This window comes from Sorghum bicolor, chromosome 3, assembly GCF_000003195.3.
Source record: "Sorghum bicolor cultivar BTx623 chromosome 3, Sorghum_bicolor_NCBIv3, whole genome shotgun sequence".
Taxonomy (NCBI): Eukaryota; Viridiplantae; Streptophyta; class Magnoliopsida; order Poales; family Poaceae; genus Sorghum; species Sorghum bicolor.
The window spans coordinates 6,126,802-6,146,643 of NC_012872.2; the positions used below are offsets into that span (position 1 = coordinate 6,126,802).

General features: G+C 39.4%; 1 protein-coding gene across 1 annotated transcript; it reads right to left on the reverse strand.

Moving 5' to 3' along the window:
- On the reverse strand, positions 1,357–15,574 carry LOC8073304 (E3 ubiquitin-protein ligase PRT6). Its single transcript, XM_021457486.1, has 19 exons — positions 15,056–15,574; positions 13,388–14,476; positions 11,799–13,024; positions 11,522–11,662; positions 9,571–9,814; positions 8,735–9,493; positions 8,198–8,392; positions 7,336–7,979; positions 6,711–6,762; positions 5,985–6,630; positions 4,606–4,814; positions 3,770–4,305; positions 3,575–3,679; positions 3,420–3,486; positions 3,138–3,215; positions 2,628–2,696; positions 2,261–2,358; positions 1,729–1,818; positions 1,357–1,637 (listed from the first exon to the last, which is right to left on the reverse strand). The coding sequence occupies exons 1-17, from the start codon at positions 15,131–15,133 to the stop codon at positions 2,290–2,292; spliced, it is 6,207 nt and encodes a 2,068-aa protein (XP_021313161.1). The 5' UTR covers positions 15,134–15,574; the 3' UTR covers positions 1,357–1,637; positions 1,729–1,818; positions 2,261–2,289.

The window sequence follows — 19,842 nt, forward strand, 5'->3', positions numbered from 1 at the left end:
GCATCCAGCATCATTTACATCGGGCAGAACAGAGAATGAAGGCTCTGTATTTACATCATTTTTTTTATAAAAACCGATGTAAGAAAGTCTATATACACCGGTTTTTTTATGATTGTAAACCCTAAACCCTGATTGGGCACAACAGAGAATGAAGGCTCAAGCTGATTCATTTACATCGGTTTTTTACGATCACGGTTTTTTCTTTCCTTGCTTGCTATAGTACAGCGCTATCTTTTTCTTTATTTGGTACCTGATCCTCCACATCTCCAAAAGACTTTCTTAAATTCATTCTCTAAATTATCATGTGGAGAACAAATTAAACAAGAATCACTCCTATACCTTTTTATCTCTCAACAATTTCTTTTATATCTTATACGTATTCCAGAGTTAATCTCTGGCTCTTGTAATATTTGAAGATCTATTTAGAGAAAGCTATTAGAAGACACTAAAATATTTATTGCTTAATCCGACTCTTGCAATATTTGGAGATCTATTTTAAAAAACTATTAGAGAACATCTTTTTACTATAAAATTACTATTACTATAATAAGAAAGGATATAGAAATACGTGCTCCATGTGACACTGTTCTACTAAACGATGCGAATTCAAACACAACATGGTACGTCGACTTGGTGAAGTCAATTTTTTGGCTACTTGATGCAAACTGGATCCTGCAGATCCCACTCACCCCGGGAAGAGAAGACTATGTTGCATTTTTTTTGGCTACTTGACGTTCTCGATGAAATCAGCTTATCATTGCCAATGGAGAAGTAAATATGGGCCAAGAACTCACACGTTGTACACTAGTGGTGCGAGTAGAAGTCAAGCATGGAGACAATTATGGAAATTAGACCTGCCAGGTAAAATCAAGATCTTCAGTTGGAGAGCTCTCCAACGGTTTTATTCCTGGCAACAATGAAGGGCAACAAATGTTGGCAGAAACCTCTGGAAGGTAAACATTTATGCCTCCTTTAATGAAAGAACAGGATGCGGAAGCGCATGAGTTTGGATGACGTTGTTTGGATGTAATTGAGAACACACCAATCCAAGTGTTTGGGTAAATTGAGGTGAAATTTAGATAAATCCAACAACATCCAAACTCAAGTTGACGAAGGATGTGTGGGTGGGAACTGCTGTCCTGCTGATCGAGACTGGTGGGTGAGGGAGGCAGTGAAACTCAATGGAGGTGGACGGGGATTTGGGCCCCAACCACCTGACCCCTCGAACCGTCCGTCAAGCAATTGCTAGGTAAGGAAATACCGTGCCGAGTATCTTATCTCATTCAAATGTACCCATAGCCTCGCTTCCCGCTGAACACGCAGGTTCAACAAGATTCACCAAATCACAGGGTAACATGGTAAATAAAACTCGGTGACGATCAAATGGCACCTGGATGACTGCATTTCATACTGACAAACTACACCAATCCGATGCTATGCACTGTACATACAGATCATGCAGTCGATCGTTAAACGTTACAAGGTCAGCAGCTGTAGCCATTTTGTGAGCACCGGCCATAATAACAATAGTAAAACAAAGAAAAGAATGAAAACAACTGTACATTAGGCACATGGGGGCAGCAGGTCCAGTGCACCACAGAAGACGAATGGCGTCAAGCCTGCAGGATCTACACCACCTGGAAGAGAGAAACGGTCACAGACGAAAACAGAGCAGGCAGGATATAGCATCGAGCATAATAATTAGCAAAAAGAACTTGCGGGTGTAACCTTTGGTTGAGGTAATACTTTCGTTAATCACCGGAGAGGATCAACACCAAGTTGCACTACAGTTCCCACAATATTCACAACCACAAGATCCTGAAAAAGCAGACGACAAATCAACAACAAACCATGTAGAAATCAATACAGCATGCCAGAGAATGGACACTGATGAATACAAATACAACCATTCTGACTAATGGTAGTGTGTGGCTGGGTGATCTGACAGCAGATTACTTGCTCAATTGGATCTATCTAATACACATGATAAGATCATTCCTTCTGTTCTTTCCATATTTAATGATTTAAGACTTGTGTAATAAGCCTACTAAGAGAGGCAAATAGTGACCACATAATAACCTAACCTGGGGAAAATACGCCTATTGCTACCCAACTACATCTTTTTGGCAGGCAAACTAAGCATTACAAGTTTGAAGTTTGTGAGCAACGAATATAAAGAACAAAGGGGGTACTGGGGGAAAACAAAGATGCCAATCTTTCCATATTATAGAATCAAACGAGGCATATAAATAATCCAAACCTTTGAACATTGTTCCTTGGAAAATGGACTCAATCATAAAAGCTGATGGTCGTTTGCCGAAGAACTTCAGAAGTTCGGTCAAGGCTATGAGATGCCACCTATCACACAAAAAGGACATGTATGCATTTATAATCAAGGTGCAAATTCCAAATAACATCAAGTCAGGAAGTGAGCCTAGCTCTAACTGGTTGGGTGGGAGGTGTGGTCATGCACCCAACCACCCAGGTTCAAGTCCTCTCGGCTTGAATTTGGGTGCAAAATTTCTTAATGAAAAAACACTTAGTTCCTCCTAAGTTGGACCTCGTTTTTTTGCTAATATAAAACATCAAGTCGAGAAAGCATAGAGGAAAGGGTGTGAACTGATTACCAAATACGTCAGGGCTGTGTATCTTTCCTGACTTAGATATAAAGGCTTTCCTCTCTGCATTTCATGATCCTGCATCCAAAGTTCCAAACATCCCAAAAGGTAAAGACTAAAGAGCATAAGCTCACATTGTCATGAAAGAATGCCCATTTTCCTCAATGCACAGTTTTCAATTGTAAGAGTTTCACTAATTCTTGAGGATAACGGGTGGTAGTTTATGACTAGATACAAATGATATCTGTCACATCCATTGATGGTCATTCAGCTGATTTGAAATCAATTTCGCTCTCGAGGAAAAAAATCAAACATCTAAAGATTTCACATATGGAACATTTTATTTCATTTTCATCATAGAAGCATACATCTGATTTTGAGGACAAATGAACTGCTGCTGTGTGGTGGAGAAGCTCATAAGTGGATTCATCAGCAGGAGGTAAAATTTCAAGCGGAGAATGTAACAAACAGCTATAAGTCCATATAAGAAAAACAAAACATTAGGAAATTAAGCAATACCTCCTCTCCAAAAGCATCAAGGTATAGAGACGGCCAAAAGGCCAGACGAGCAGATCGCTGCAACAGGATTGTTGTTTTCTGCGCAGAAGACCAATCAAAATTGAAGCATATTCACATAAGAAAGAACAGAGGACGTTATACTGGACAAAATAGTATCATGTGTAATGAGCTAGGGTGGTTCTTTGTTATTTGGGGTTTCTCATGTCCCTTTTCTTCTTAATATAAAAGATATGCAGCTCTCCTGCGTGTTCAAGGAAACAAAAGTAATGAGCTAGGACGTACCCTCACTAGAAGAAATATGCCAATACCAGCACCACATTGCAATGCATGATTCTGGCATTTACCAGACCTACAAATAAATAAAATTAGGATAGGCATTTGATAAATTATGGCACAACACAAGGTAATAGGAACTTTTACAATCAAAGTTCTATCACCTGCAGCATGGTTTCCAACTAGGCGAACATAGTTTGCCACAAAGCAAACACAATGCCGGTTCATCAGGCACTAAGCCACAATCAGGGCATTGCATCTTGACATATCTAGATGGAAAAATAATAAGCCATCAGTTCCAGGAAAAAAGGCAGAGCTCGCATAAAATCTTATCCCAGCTTACAAGAACCAGAACAAACCTTTCTAGGAGAACCTGGTATACATCTGGTAGTTGCATCAGCCTAAATGGAACTGCAGGGGTAGAAAAGAGAGTGCCTCTATATTTACGGGGATTGTAATCTTCACAGAAATGTTGAGACCATTTTAAGGCCAGCATGTGTACAGATTCATCTTGGAGAATCAGATCCAGTGACTGAATCTGAAACAGGTCTTCCAATTCTCTTAATCCGTTCAGTTCCATTGCCAGTGAAGAACTGCCGTCTTGTGTGCTATTACTCAAGTAAAGATGTGATCCTTCCCAAATATTGGAACCGTCGTACAAGGGCGATGTGGCAGACGATCTTAGCAGCTCCCAAAGCAATGCACATCTCCGAAGATATGGATATGTTAATCTGCGGACCATGTCTTTTGGATGACAACAGGGATCGATATATTTGGATACAAAATACTCTCTGGCAACATCAAATCCTGACATTGTCTTGCAAACATCATTAAGAAGGCAGTCATTGAAGTTTGATCGATCAAAAGTTTCCTCCCCGTAGCATGTTATCAGGGCCTACATCAAAATCATGTAGTTGCAAGCTATAAATTGTTCTTGAACCATGATGGAAAGCAACTATTCACATGCCTGAACCATGAACAGGCTTCAGACCCCCTTAACAACATCACTATTATTCATGCCTTACATATACTTATTCTATTTTCTCTAACTTTTGCCTTTTCGTTGATAGCTCTAGCCTACCCCAATGTGCTTGGGACTAAAAAGCTTTGCTGATGTTGAAACAAGCTAAGAATTAATAATAAAACTAACATACAAACTGCAAACATAGAGAGGAAGCAATGCAAAACAGCATACCTGAATGGCACAAACAACATAGAACAGATGGACAAAAGGGATGAAGAATTCAGCAGATGACAGAAACTGAACAGGCAGACAGAAAAGTGCTGACATCAAAGAAGAAAATGGATCTTGAGCAAGAACTGGATCAGCACATTGTTTCCAAAATTGGATATCAGGGAAGAGGCCCCCCTCACTGGCTGGATCAATCATCGATGGCAAAGAGCCTGTTAAGGATGAAGACGTGAGAAGTGATAACTAAATAAACATTCCACAAGTGATTAGGAGACATGATCTCATAGGATACAGAATAATTCCTGTTTCTTCCAGGATACCCGATATGACATTTTGGCATGTTCAGACCATTAAGACCAAATACTACAATCAAATGTAAGCATTTTATGATAAACACATTAGAACTAAGCAAGAAAAATGGCTTTAGATTAGGCCACATCTACTCTCACATACAATATAATAGAGCCTTCTTGACAGGTACACAACCTACAAGACCTGGTATGCACCCTTTTGTTTTATTTTTCCTTTAATGAATGCTTAGGTCTGTATGAAAGTATCTTGAAACCTCTTTACCTAAGCATTTGTTTTACAAACATAAATTGAGAAGATGTCATGATGTCACAAAGTGTGGGATGCAAATTTAAGGTTATAAGGCTTTATTGGTTACTTCATGCAAATGTAAGCAAGCCCTAGACCAGAATTCTTCGCTTTGCATGTTAAATCAACTCAAGGATCTTGGTTAGATAAAAATATAAAACTAACAACCACCGCCAATATCAAAAAAGGAAATACAGCATTAGGGCTTCCATAAGGGAAAAATAGTATAATTATTATACATAAGATAAGAACTGAAATAACTAAAAAGGTTCAGTTATATTGCCTGCTCTGCTGTATACAAATCAGCACAATAAAGCAAACAAGGCAAATGGTAACACAAGCAAAAAGAAACCTGTTATGTTCTAAGACAGAAACTGTTACAATTAACCAGCACAGCACAAACAATTATGCCCAGTATGCCAATCAGCAAAAAAAGGGAAAGCAACAAGACAATAGTAACACTGCAAACAAGCAATTTAATCTGTTCTACAACAGAAATAGTAACAATTAAGAACCAATGTATCATTATAATCAGCTCAACAGAAATAATAACAATTGAGAACCAACATATTACTCATAAGGTCACTTTATTATTTATAAAAATCCCTGGAGTCCACTTGTTTTATAAATAAATCATAAATTTTATCAAAGCCCACTGAAAGAAATAGAAAGCTCATGATATTCATTTAGAAGTGGAAATAAGAAGACACTCCAAAATGAAGGAAAATACTATCTAGATGCAGGGAAATACATTAAACAAGGTAAAGGAAAAGGATGAGCTATACCTTTTCGCTTAGTGGCATTCAGAATGTCTTTATAACCCGAAATACAAGAGCAAATCGAACCTGCTAATAGTTGGATACCTTCAAACCTCAGAAGAACCTCAAGACAATTCAAATTCCGTGCAGCGTGAGCAGCATGGAACAAGAGGGACAATATGAACCCACTTGATGAATTAAGTTCACCACGCAAAGACTCCAAGCAGGACTTTGATTCAGCAGAGTGGCTTGACATCCTACCACGAGAAGCGATTTCTGTAGATACCAGAGAGTATCTTAGTGTATCCCAGAGAAATAAGGATGGGTTCAGCCTCTTAGATGGTGAAAAACTGCTGTGACTGCGAGGATAGTAAAGCATAGCCAATCTTCGAATACAAGGATCAAGGGCTGGATTTGTAGTTTCATTAAGCTTCCCAGATATAGCTTTTAAAAACTTGCTTTCTCCAACGATTTTTCCAGCACTTTCAAGAAGAGATAGTGCGCGAGGGAACTGTAAGCAATTTCTATTCACATCTGATGTAGTTGTAACAACTTGAGGTGTCAAGGTTTGAACAAATGGTCTCACCATCCTTGATGTTTTACCAGAGAAATCAGGTGATGCTGGAAGAATGGAATTTGCAAATCTGCGACATACTGGACAAAGCAATTCTCCCTGCAAAAAGAATTATCTAAGCAAAGGATCAACAAAAACCAAAAAAAGTCAACTTTATAAACACAAATATATACACATACCAGATCAGGATCAACTATATGACCACCTTCAAAACCAAGTCTCCGGACATATCTGTAAATAAATAAATGTGCAAGTTACTGCAAACAGATATAGACTCAAATCAACAGAAGTTTTCCAGCCAGTAATATGTATAATCATAAGTTATGTAGGCCTCCTAAATATTAAGTTTCTGCTTTCCAGATCGCAAACACTAAATAGGTATCCTATTAGAGTGCCATAAATAAAAAGTCCACCATATACCATATTTACAATTTTGCCATCAAACAAGTCAATTTCATTCCATGCCATAAGGACTTCAATTTTTTATTTTTTAAAAAACATGGCATCTGGCAACGGCATGGAGAGAAAAAAAATTAGAACAAAGATGCTGGAGTGAAACCTGACTAAATTAATTGTAAATCGTGAAACTATCCGATGGCAAACAATCAACTATACCACACAAATTAAATGAATCATCTAAATGTTATAAATTCACCATTTTGTGAATTTGTACTCCTATAACTGAAAGATTTCCATTGAAATGTAACACCCAACCAAAAGGCACAGTGTAACATACCTATTTCCTAACTAGTAGAACTAGTTACAGTTACAAAAAGGGTATGTTATGGGGGTGGTCCAGCATACCTTTGTTTCAAGGAGAACAAATATCGATCATGACATTCCTGATGCACGGCGTGTCCACAAGAAGATATATGGATGCCATCACAATCAACAGGACCAAACCTGTTTCTTGTAGTTACAGAGGCAGAAGATTTTGAGGCTACATCGTACAGAGAAGAATGGCGGTGTTTTGCTGAAAGGCAACTAACATATGTTCCCAGCACTGAACGCTTGGGGCTTCTAGTTCTCTTGGTATCAACTGTGATGTTTGAAGTATTTGATGGCAACATTTTGTCACTATCCTGAATATGTGCATTGCTGGATCCAAATAAATCATTTAAAATAGAACTGTAAATGTCAGCCTCAATTGCCTCAAGCGAGACATTTTCATCTGCATTGCTGTTGCTATGCCCAGTTGGGAAAGATGATATATATCTAATCAGTGGATGTTGCTCATTAGAAAAATCAAGAAAGGCATCAACTTCCATGTTGTCTATATCAAATGATGGCTCTACTGTTGTATCATTGACAAGTTCCTCAGAAGTTGAAGAACCAGAGGCTGAGGAATCGGTTGAGTCTTCCCTTTTGACTGATACAATTTTGTTGACTTGAGCTGGATTTTCCCAGGATGGATTACCCATCTCAACAAAGGTTGCAAGCCGAGATTTCTGAATTATAGAACACACATGAAAGATTATTCTATGGTACTTTGACATATATCAGCATAACAAAAAGAAAAATAAGTAGAATTAACATGTGTTTTAAATATAGGTCAGGAAACATCTTATCATACACCAAAAATACTGCAGAAAGAACAATCGATACTTTAAGAACCTATGAGGTATCACAAGATAAAGCAAGATGTTGTCAAGTCAACAGTGATTACCTGAAGAAGGATTAAGTAGCAGAGAGGGCTTTTGGAATCTGACTCCCGGCACAGAGAGCAAACTGGTAGCGACTCCTCAGACACAACTCCAGTTGAACTGGACACATCTGCCTCCAACATAGTAACATCATGCCCCTCGTTTTCTGATGACTTCATACTTTCAGCAAACTTGGACTGCTCTGCCCTCATTTTTGCCTAAATAAATATGGTACAACAGAACAAAATTGTGCTTAGTGTAACTTAGGAGAGGCCAAAAGTCAACAAGTTTTTTTTAGGAAAGTCAGCAAGTAGCTTCAAGAACCTAAGAATGAGACAAGTGCAGAGTGTAGGCATTATATTGTTTAAAAACCAAATAAAAATCTAACTAGGGAAACCACAGAACTAGCACCTTGTAAATTAAAATAAAGTGATAAAGTTCTGTATTTTTCGTAAGCCCATCTCCAAAGATCTCACAATTAACTAAGGGTGGAATATGAGACAAGTCAAAAGGATAATTAAAGTATTAAACTATGTGAATTTTGCAAATAAAGATCTTACCATAATTGCAGCTTGGCGTTGGCGTGCTTTTGCTTTCTTTTCCATGGAATCTGAAGTTCCTAGGCTTTCTTTGGTACTGGTATGATCAGGTGTAGAAGGCACTATTTGTGGTGCCATTTGTCTCAATGTAACCATGCACTCCTTACTTAACTTGGCAAACTTCTTTAATAAAATTTCAATGAGAGATGGGATATTACAGTACTTGGATCCAGAAAAGGTGGCATCATTCTCTTCTTTGTATTTGTGCATTAACGAGACAAGCAGAGTTAACATGCTTTCTTTCTTTACTTTGTCAGACACTGGGGAAACTAGTTCAGTGGAGTAAGTCAAGATGGGGAAAGCCTCTTCTGCAGATGACAGAACAACCCATGATTCATCATCATGTTGCACCACGTTCATGCCATACTGACCAGCATGTATCTGTCTTTCAGATTCACATATATCAAGTGCCAACCAAAGCAGATGCAAACCCGTCACAAGAACATTATCAGGGGCACGTGATGCCGATGATGCATCACTGTAAACAGCATAAAAAAGAACTGCACGAACAATCTGAAGGACAGCCTTCGAGGTTGCAATGTTAGAAATACTTCTGAGGGGGTTAAAAACATGAGTCCAGCGAGGTAGCTGAGCATTAAGGGCAGAAATTTTGCAGAAACGGTAATATCTCTCCTCAGCAATTTGCAATTCCCTAGAATTCCAGCGTGGGTGATACAAGTCCAATTCCTTCCAGCATGATTTGCGAAGTACATACTTACCCTGTGATAATGTTTTATGTTAATCCTCCATTTTAGGATTATTTTCAGAAACGTGTTTTAGAAATTGAAGGACAGTACCTGCTTCATGCCAGATGGATTAGAATAAGCTGCCAGCGAATCCAGAACATTTTGAAGTTGGTCACTTGATGAAAGATCGCGAGGAAGAGACTTAACAATTTGGCTATGAGTGGCGTCTCCAATAGCTAACTTGTAAATCAGTTCTCTCCTCAAGTTGTCTGCTGTGGAAAGCCCACAAAAACGACGTTCTTTAACCAATTGTATAAGAAAAGTCAGCATTTCTTGCATTAGAACTGACTCAAACCTGAAAACAAGATATCATCAGAACCTAAATGTGGCAAACATAAATCTTCAGTTTTATGAAAATGTAAGTAAATGATTAGTATATGGATAAGACAAAAAAGGAAGCAAGGCTTACACGTTGTTTTGATGTCATGGATTACATTAACCAAACTGAATAACAAAGACCTCGTCAATACCTTAGATAATTTTGAATTTGAATACAACTAAATGCTATCTCCGTTCTTTCATGAATAACGATTTTTTTTAGGGGCCACTTGGTATTCCAGCAAGCTAGCCTCGCCTAGTGTGGCTGGGCAAGCCAAACCTCGCCAGCCCAAGGTAAGCTTGCCAACATGGAACCTGAGGTAAGCTTGCTGAGAATCCAAACGCCTTGCTTCTAACAAGTTCTAGCTCAGCAAGATAACACAGTGCCTGGCAAAGATGTGTTTTTGACTAATAGTTTCCCTAACATAATGCCAATTGATACTAATAAAGTAATACTTTTTGTGAAGACAATATTCATGTAGCATAGCATACCATGATGATCTTAAACAACTAACTAATTTTAGAAAGTTTGATGGCACAGATTTTAGGACTTCATACAAAAAGGAAGGGAGTGGTTTCTTCAAAAACAAAAAGGAAGGGAGTGACTGCCATCAATGGACATATAATTTTGGATTTCACAGAAACAAGTGCGGCTCGTTCATAACAGATCGAGTACATGGTATCCTACTTTCCTTCTAACCATGTTTTGGAGACACTAAGACTTTCTCGTGTACTCCTTCCGTTCAAAAGTCCTAATAGTTTTAGCCTCACGCACATAGACCAAGGAGGTTTGGAGAATCGCTAAAATTCATTTAATCGCTGCTGTTTACTTAACTAACCAGAGGCTGTTCAGTTTTCCGAAATAACCACGTGCTAACACACACGAAAGTCTCCAGCTCAGCTCCTGAACCGCGCATGCCTCTCGCAGACTCCAAATTGCACCGGCCACACGACATCAAAACCGGCCAGCACGTACAGCTCCAATTTCATCTCCCGCACGCATATAGATCGATAAAAAATTGATCAGTTTTGCAACGGCTCAAAAATCTACCGCGATCAATGAGAGCATAGAGAGTTTCATCCCCATGAAACTCTTCTGCACTGTTTCCAAAATCAGATGCGTTGGAAACTGGAACATGAAACTTCCCATTGAGACTGGCCTAATTGTGTCCTTTTTCATGTTACAGAAAATCTACTGGCAGAAGGAACACTGTCTAGCGCCCAAAGACAGAACAAGCAATACATAATTACATTGCCACAAGAGATGTGAAGATGCAAGGCAGATGCAATGAGTTGTGCTAACTTTTGTCACCATCATACTTTACTTAGTACTCCCTCCATCCTGTAAAATAGTGCATTCTAAAAAAATTAAGACAACTTAAGGGAACACTCAAATGACGCATGTATCCATGGATTATTTCAATTAAGGAGTTTCTCCTCAAATTATGGTTTCCCTTTTTACAAATTTTGCCAAATCTATACCTAGCCATTATATAGAATATATTATATTTCAGTACAAATTTTAGAAGTTACAATGCACTATATTTCAGGACAGAGGAAGTCGGCAGTGATGGAAACAGAAGTGACCACAACAAACCATAAATATTATACATGGAAGGTAATGCCATAATTGAAGAAAAAATACAAAGCACAAACAGAAACAGGCAAGCAGCTTTGGGCTTACTCGTTTTGCTCTGCGAGTCCCAAATCGGTATAACTGGACAAACCAAATCGCTCTTGAATTGTCCGCACAAAGGACTCTGGAGAAGATAGGGCAGCACAGCATTGAAGCAGAAACAGATCTGACTCCAAACCTTGTTCAATCCTGAAAATGGGGACCAGATAACTTCAGCACTATTATTTGAACATAGAATTGAAATGAAGTCTAATATTTGAACATTGAATTGACATCAGGTCTGATATTTGAACATTGAATTGACATGAGATCATTATGAAATTACCATTGCACAGAGCGGTACCACTCGGCACTCAGGATAGCTGCATCACCGTTCTTGCGCCACATTCCAGCACGCACTTGTGCGCAAAATACTCTCACTCTCAGTGGATGCTCCATAACAATTGAAGCAAACCCATAGGGCTCACAACCTCTAAGTATTTGAGAAAAGAACTCATTGGATTGCACATCTGAATGTCCATCCTCTCCAAAACATTTCTTCATTGCCTTCCGCAATAGTAATGAAAGCATACGGTGCAAAGGGATATGGAAAGATGTTTCTTGTGAACTGACATCGAAGACAACATGAGGCCATTCTCTTGTATTGAGTATTCCTAGTTCCTCGATTCTTGAATCTGGATGAGCATACAAAATGCTACCATCAGTCAGAGTATAAGTGACGGCATCCTCAGGGCGCAACTGTACATCTGTAGTGTTGCTTCCGTCATGCATCTTCCCTTTGCCTGTACTTTTACTAACCGGAGGCATCCCTTCTTGGTCAATCTGCATCCGGTTGCCTTGACCTTGAACAGGAGAACTAGATGCCTCATAATAATCTGCAGTACAATCTGTTTGTGATCCTTCATTTATCTTGATGCCTATCTTTGTATTTGAACTGCTTCCCTTAAGAGAACTCAACGGGTCTTCAAGCGATGCCATAAAATTGTGAGAATCACTGCTGCTAGCATCAAGGGATGACATTTTGCTCCTCAGAGCTATATCATTTTCCAGCCAGAGCCAACTTTCAATAGCTTTCAGGCATTGAAGAATTAACCAGGCAGCAGGTGATGGCAATCCAGAGCACAAAGAGCTGTCTCTGCTGCTTAAATTGGATACAAAACTCTCCTGGGAGACCCTCCCAACTTTTGCATGCCGCTGATTTTCAGCACTTTCCACCCCTTTTATTGCAGTGGAGCAAACTGTCACATCAGTTGATTCATGTTGATCAGGAGGAGAAAATGATCCCCTCATCATAAGATTCTGGACAATTCCAAGATAGTGCCCCAGCACAAACGGCGCAGATAGATGCTCGTTCTCATCTTCAGCATGAATACTTGTCACTCTCTTCTGAGGATCCATTCCTTGCACAAGTGATAAGAGCTTAATCCATGACCTAGTTAGATCAGGCCTCTCATAAGCAACATGCTTAGAAACCTCTTCATGACTCAACACATAGCGTGTATCATCCAGTAATCGGATAGAAGCATCAAATAAATTCCCCCATTTGTTTGTCTGCAAATAACAAAGTTAAAAAGGGTATCCCAAGACCATAAGAAAGTAATTTTGCACTCTACAAGTCACATTGCGATAAGTTGACATATAAAATGACAGAAGTGTAATCAGTCTGTCTTATTATGAATATTTTTCCAATCCAATGCCAAATCTCAAAACAGAAACCAACAAGGGTCTGGTCCTCAAATGTCTATGATTCATCCATTTATTATGCTAAAAGTAAGCAGGACTGATGCATACCTAAAATAATCTTTAGTCAGCCTAAAATTTACTAACAACTCAGAGAATATGCCAACAAACCAGAAGCTGGTCCACATGAGCATTAAATTCTTTGAGACATAAAAAGCAGAAACAAAAGCATACCTGCAAACGACCATCCTCACCGATGCAAGAGAGAAACAGATCTGTCAAGCATCCAAGGAGGACACCCAACAAATCAACCTCGCGCACAAGCCTTGGGGTCAATGTAGGCACAGTGAATATTTGCACAGAAAAAGTTGTCATCAGTGGATAGTCTTCCAGTAGTGAATCATTACAGCCTTTAATAACTTCCTCAAATGTGATAGGGTAGTAGCGTATGAAAACCTTGGCAAACTCATACTTAAAAGCAGGGTCACTGATAAGCTTCAATAGAAACTCATGCAATTTTCTGGCAACCTTCTTGTCAAGAAACCTGTCTGACCTTATTAATGCATCTAACATATCCGGGAACTCACGGATCCTTAGGGACAGAAAACTAAGAAGGTTTTCACTACGGGTGCAGAACTCAAGCAGCATGCTAGAGATAGAAGTTGTCAACTCTTCAGCAATCCTCTTGCACGAGCTACTATCACCACCCTTTGCAGGGGGTGGTTGCAGCAGGCATAGCGCCTCCTTCCAGAACTGCAAGAGGGCGTCCAAAATAGGTCCTACAGAACGTGCAAGCTCCTCTGGGAGGGGCTTGATCTGCTCAGCCCCCTTGTGCCTTGAGCAGAAGCCCTCACGCTTCCAAGCAGTTGCATCTCCACAGTCACAACATCCACCCACTGTGTACATGATAGAGTAATCATGATCCTTGTGATTGCCATTCTGGAAGCACGGGACACAAATTGCACATGTGGGGTCACTCTCGCAAGTCCGACAGCGATAAGCAACATCGTTGTGCCCCCAGACAGACCCACAGACAGCACGCTCCCCTGCATTGGAACGCTCCAGGTCATCAAGCATCGCTCCTGGTTCATTTTTGAACATCAACCATTGCAGCCATGACAAACTCTCACTGTACACATCGCCATTGCTGCTGCTGTTTGCGTCCTTTTTTGAGGCCTTCCGGGCCTCTGAAAAATCAGTACCTGCTGACAAGATATGCTTCACAATATCAGGTATCTGCTCCTTGTGCTCCTCCATGTACCGGACTAGGCCTTCTTGGTGCCCTTGCAGCTGTTCTTCAGGTACTCCATAGAGAATGAGCTTCTGCAGGGAGAGGGCAATGTTGTGCATCAGCAAATTTCTAAAAAGCCTTGATGAATCGTTTATAAATTAATTAATTAATTATGAAGCAAAGCTCGCATCATTGTAACCATATAGCTGATTCTGTTCAACACAGAATCGTTCTGAAGAATCTCCCATCCCTATCTTATAAATCAAAAGAAAAAACGGCACATTCTTATATAAAGTAGTAATAGGAAGGAATATTATAACACAAAGTGCCATCTGTAAGTCCAGTAACATTACTGTAAAAAAACTAATATTTTTTTCCCAATTCCGCGCCACCTAGTATCATGAAAAAACAGCACCTACCCTCGAACTCCCTCCGCCGCCAGTTTCTATCACAGTAAATACACCAATCGTCGCGCCAGCAAAGCGAATGGCAACAGGCTAGCCAGCCAACTGAACCGCAAAAAGGTAAAAAAAAAACACAATCCCAAATCACCCGCCGCCACGGGACCTAACACCAAAGCAGCACACGGCAGGCAACCACCGCTGCGCTACGCCAGACCGGCACGGGGTCGCAGGGAAGGGAGGATCACGGGTAAGGAGAACGCGGCGAACCTGCTCGATACGCTGCTGCGGCGACAACTCCGGCGGCGGCGCGGCGGCCGCCCCCTCGCCGGCGTCGATCCCGGCCATGGCGCGCAGCCAGTGGGCGCAGCTCCAGTGTCCCGATCGCCCGCCCCCGCGCCCCAGCCTCGCCGAATCAGCCGACCAACAGAGCCGCGGCGAAATCCGCCCCCGCCCGCCCGCCAAAACCACCACAGGATATCACACGGCGCGGCGCGGCGCAGATCCCGCGGCGCGAAACCCCACGCAGAGGCCTCGAGCAGTTGGTTCGGCAATCCGCACCTCCTCTCCTCTTCCGGCTCTCTCTCTCTCTCTCTCTCGAGGGTGGAGCAGCAGACCAGAGGAGGAAGAAATCCTCAACCCTAACCAGAACGGGGTTATTTATAACTTCGTCGACGAAGAGGCTCGAGACGATTCGTGCAGGCGTTCGGGTGTTGTTTTTTTTTTTCCTGTCCCTTTTTTTTTCTTTTTTTGGCGGTGTTGCCCTCGGACTCTTTTTTTGCGTGATGGGGTGAAGCAGGATAATGGCGGATGGCGTCTCCGTGGCGGAATGGTGTTATCGTCGAGGGTTCCAGGCGAGGGCGAGGAGGTTAGTTTCGGTCGCTGAGCAGTGGGTCCAGCAGGTGGTGTGCGCCATAACCCGTTAGCTGGGGCTGCTCTGACCGTGTGAGCTTCGTTTGGTGCGTGGTCACACTGCAGGCGGGCCCACTGCCAGGTTCCAGCCGCTGCGCGTCTGCGAGTGGGAGGTGCTCCTGTAATTTTCGCCATTTTAAATACTTTTTTTTTCCAAAAAGGAAATAATAATTTTACGCAAAAAGATAATTTTAACCAGAAATAAAATTGTCCGTGTTACAGAGTTTGAGGAAAGGAAGACGCCCACATAAAAAGTTTAAAGTTCTGTAGTAGAGCTGTGGAGGTGGGCACAATCCGTACTTTTAACTAAATTTTTGTTTGTTCGAATTTCTCAAACTGAAAGTCAGGAACAATTGTGAGGAGCTCTTGTAACTTTTGAAAAAGAAAATTGTTCTTGCAAAAGAGGTACAAATCTTTAAAAGGGTAAACTGTGCGTAACTGAATTTTGTCATAAACCAGCTCTACTGATTTTGTATCGAGCGTAATAGGCAAGCTTGAAAAGATCTGAAAAATAATTACTTTAATCAAAAAAAAAATTTTTGCTGACGGATGTTGTTTCAGTTAAAACCAAAAGTCATGGTTAATTGGGTGGAATTTTCCTCAAAACTGCAGGTGTCCTCGCAACGAAATTTTGAATCAAAAAAAACATAAACGGTACTAGAGGATTTGGCCGAACAAGTGTTGCCCGTGTCATATGAAACATATCGATAGGAAAACTTGAAAAGATCCGGAACATTATTTTTACTTTAACCAGATTCTTTGTTTGTTTGATACTAACCAATGTTATTTTGGTTAACGAAACCAAAAGTTACAAGCAACTAGGACGAGCTCTTGTAACTTTATTAGAAAAAATAACGTGTGTCCTCAAGAAAAAATGTGTTTAACATGATCTTTATAAACAATAACCTACGAACATAACCACTAGTTTTGTCGAGATTTGATCAAACATATCCATAGGCAAGCTTGAAAAGGTTGGGAATTTTCACCAAAAAAAATTTCTTTGTTCAATAATAACCAATGTTATTTCGGTTTCTAAATCCAAAAAAACACAATGAGCAGTTGGGAGGCAATCATGTAGCTTTCCCTAAAAGTGCATGTGTGCTCAAAAAAAATGCATGACGCAGAATCTTGAAAACGATAAACTATGGAAAGTCTACATAACTGAATTTTGGTCGAACCCAATTTACTGACATTGTACGAAAAGCACATCATTAGGCAAGCATGAAAAGATCCGAAACAGGATTACTTGAACCATTTTTTTTTGTATGTGTCAGAACCGAGATGTTATTAGCAATTGGGAGATGTTCTTATAACTGTCACTAAAAGAGCACAACATCAGCACAAAAAATATGTCTAACATAAGGAAAAAAGATCCTCTAACTTTGACAGTTCCCAAAAAAATTACAAAATAAACAATGTAGCACTTTCATTTGTATTTGACAAATATTATTCAATCATAGACTAACTAGGTTCAAAAGATTCATCTCATAAATTATAGATAAAATATGTAATTAGTTATTTATTTTATCTATATTTAATGCTCTATGCATATGGCGTAAGATTCGATGTGACCATAAAATCTAAAAAAATTGTAAAATTTTTTGGAACTAAACAAGACCTTGGAGTCACCGACAAAGGTCAAAGTTAGAGGATTCTCGTCCTAGTATTTTTTAAAAAAAAAATCAAGGTAGTCCCATGCAGGCTTCATGGCTCAGTTTTTAATATATTCATGTTTATATTTGGAAACAGTGCATAACTACTCCCATGAAACTCATATCACCTCTTTTTTATTAATTTAGTGTCACATAGTATATTTAATATATATGAAACTTTAATAAAACTGGCCTAAAAATATAACGAAAATACATCATTCAAGAGTATATCAAGAAGATTAGAAGAGAGGAAGAAAGCTAGAAACTGACTACACAGTTTCTACCGCTCAAACTACCTGCAAAATACATTTCACTTGCCTTACTCCTTAACGAGAGTTTCGTGACTTAGTTTCCAACACATCTATTTTTTGGAAACAGTGCATAAGAGTTTCATGTGGATGAAACTCTCTTTACTTCCAAAACTATTATCATCTATCTTTTTATTAATACAACGCTACATCAGTATATTTAACGTGCATAAAACTCTAATGAAACTCCATTGAGACTGGCCTTATGTCATCCTCAGTAGAAGTTTCATGACCTAGTTTTCAATGCATCTATATTTTGCAAATTGTGTAGAAGAGTTTCATCCTTATGACAGTCTTAATGGAGTTTCATTAGAATTTTATACATATTAAATATACTAATGTGACATCATACTAATAAAGAGAGAGATAATAAGAGTTTTATGTGAGTAGAGAGAGTTTCATCCCTATCAAATTTTTCTGTGTTGTTTCTAAAATATGAATGTGTTAAAAACTGAACCATAAAACCTCTATTAAAGATAGACTCATAAAACTTTCTCTATTTTTATAAAAATTTTATCATCTCTCTTTGTTAATACGGTGTAACATTTGTAGAGAGATGCTGCCGTCACCTAGCCAAGGACGCGAGGAGAACCTTCGCTCGCCGTGGCCAACATGTGTTTTGACTTTTGAGCTGCGACGGACTAGGCTCTTGTTTAGTTCCGAAAAGTGAAAAGATTTCGGTACCGTAGCATTTTTGTTTGTTTGTGACAAATATTATCCAATCATGGACTAACTAGGATCAAAAGATTCGTCTCGTGATTTACAGCTAAACTGTATAATTAGTTTTTGTTTTCTCTATATTTAATGTTTTATGCATGTGACACAAGATTCGATATGACGAGAAATCTTGAAAAAATTTTGATTTTCAGGGTGAACTGAACAAGGCCTAGATGATTGCTGATGGAATGGCCGGCGGTGGGTGACTCGTGGATGCCGGCGGACATCAGAAAGGGAAACACGACCAGTGGGCCGTGTCTCTGAAGTCTCAACCACATCGACGTATCGCCTCCTCCGTCAGTAGCCGGCTAGCAGCTACTACTCTACGATGATGACTCGACGAGGAAGCAGAAATTTCGTCAGAATAGGATGATATAGGCCTTGTTCAGTTCACCCTAAAAACCAAAAACTTTTCAAGATTTCCTGTCACATCGAATCTTGTGGCACATGTATAGAGTATTAAATATAGACGAAAGCAAAAACTATTTGTACAGTTTGTCTGTAAATCGCGAGATGAATCTTTTGATCCTAGTTAGTTCATGAGTGGACAGTAATTGTCAAATAAAAACGAAAGTGCTACAGTGACCTGAATCCAAAAATTTTGAGAACTAAACAAGGCCGTACTAGCATGGTACCATTGTCTTTTCTTGTTTAAGAAAAAGGAGTAATTTCCTTCTGGAAGAAAACGTGTGGATAGTGGCTGGTCATTGGTCAAGGATCACATGTTTTACCAAGAACGGATAACGGTAACGGATAGGGGCGGCGGATCTAGTTTAGAGGTTACACAACACGGCGACCAACTACAACCACGAGAGTATTAGGACGAGCATCCTAGGTTAATATCCTTTTTTTGCCCGATAATAAAATTGTAATATTTAAATCATATTAGATTCAATTTGCAAACTATATATAATAAAAATCATATTATATTTTTAATGTGTTGTATTGATAAGCCTATAATACTGGTTTTAGTTAACTTATTTGATTTTTTTAACATTTACTAAGTGCAATTCCTGCTATTATTTTCAATGTAATTTAATTTTAAATAGTATTTTTATACAGCTGATTTACTTAAATAATTATATTTATGTTAATTGTTGTATTATGTAGAATCATAGGAACCTTTGTCATCGCATTTAAAGGAAGATTTTGCTCAAGAACACTGCTTAAACGTGTAATATGCTGTTGGACACCGCCAACTCGAAAATTAGACCAGTACTACCATGAAATTGGAGTTATTTGTCTCGTAACACATGGCACCGTTTTTTATTTTTATTTCTCGCGGAGAGAGAAGTTGGAGGAAACAACTTTCTCATATTTTATTCAAATTGCCGTCACATAAACCAGAACAACATACCGTACAGATTTGCAATTGTGTAAAATATTGCAACAGTGACTACTGATCAAAGCTTTTCATATTGATCTAATGCTTCACTAAACGCTAATTAACACGTTTTGTAAAAAGGAA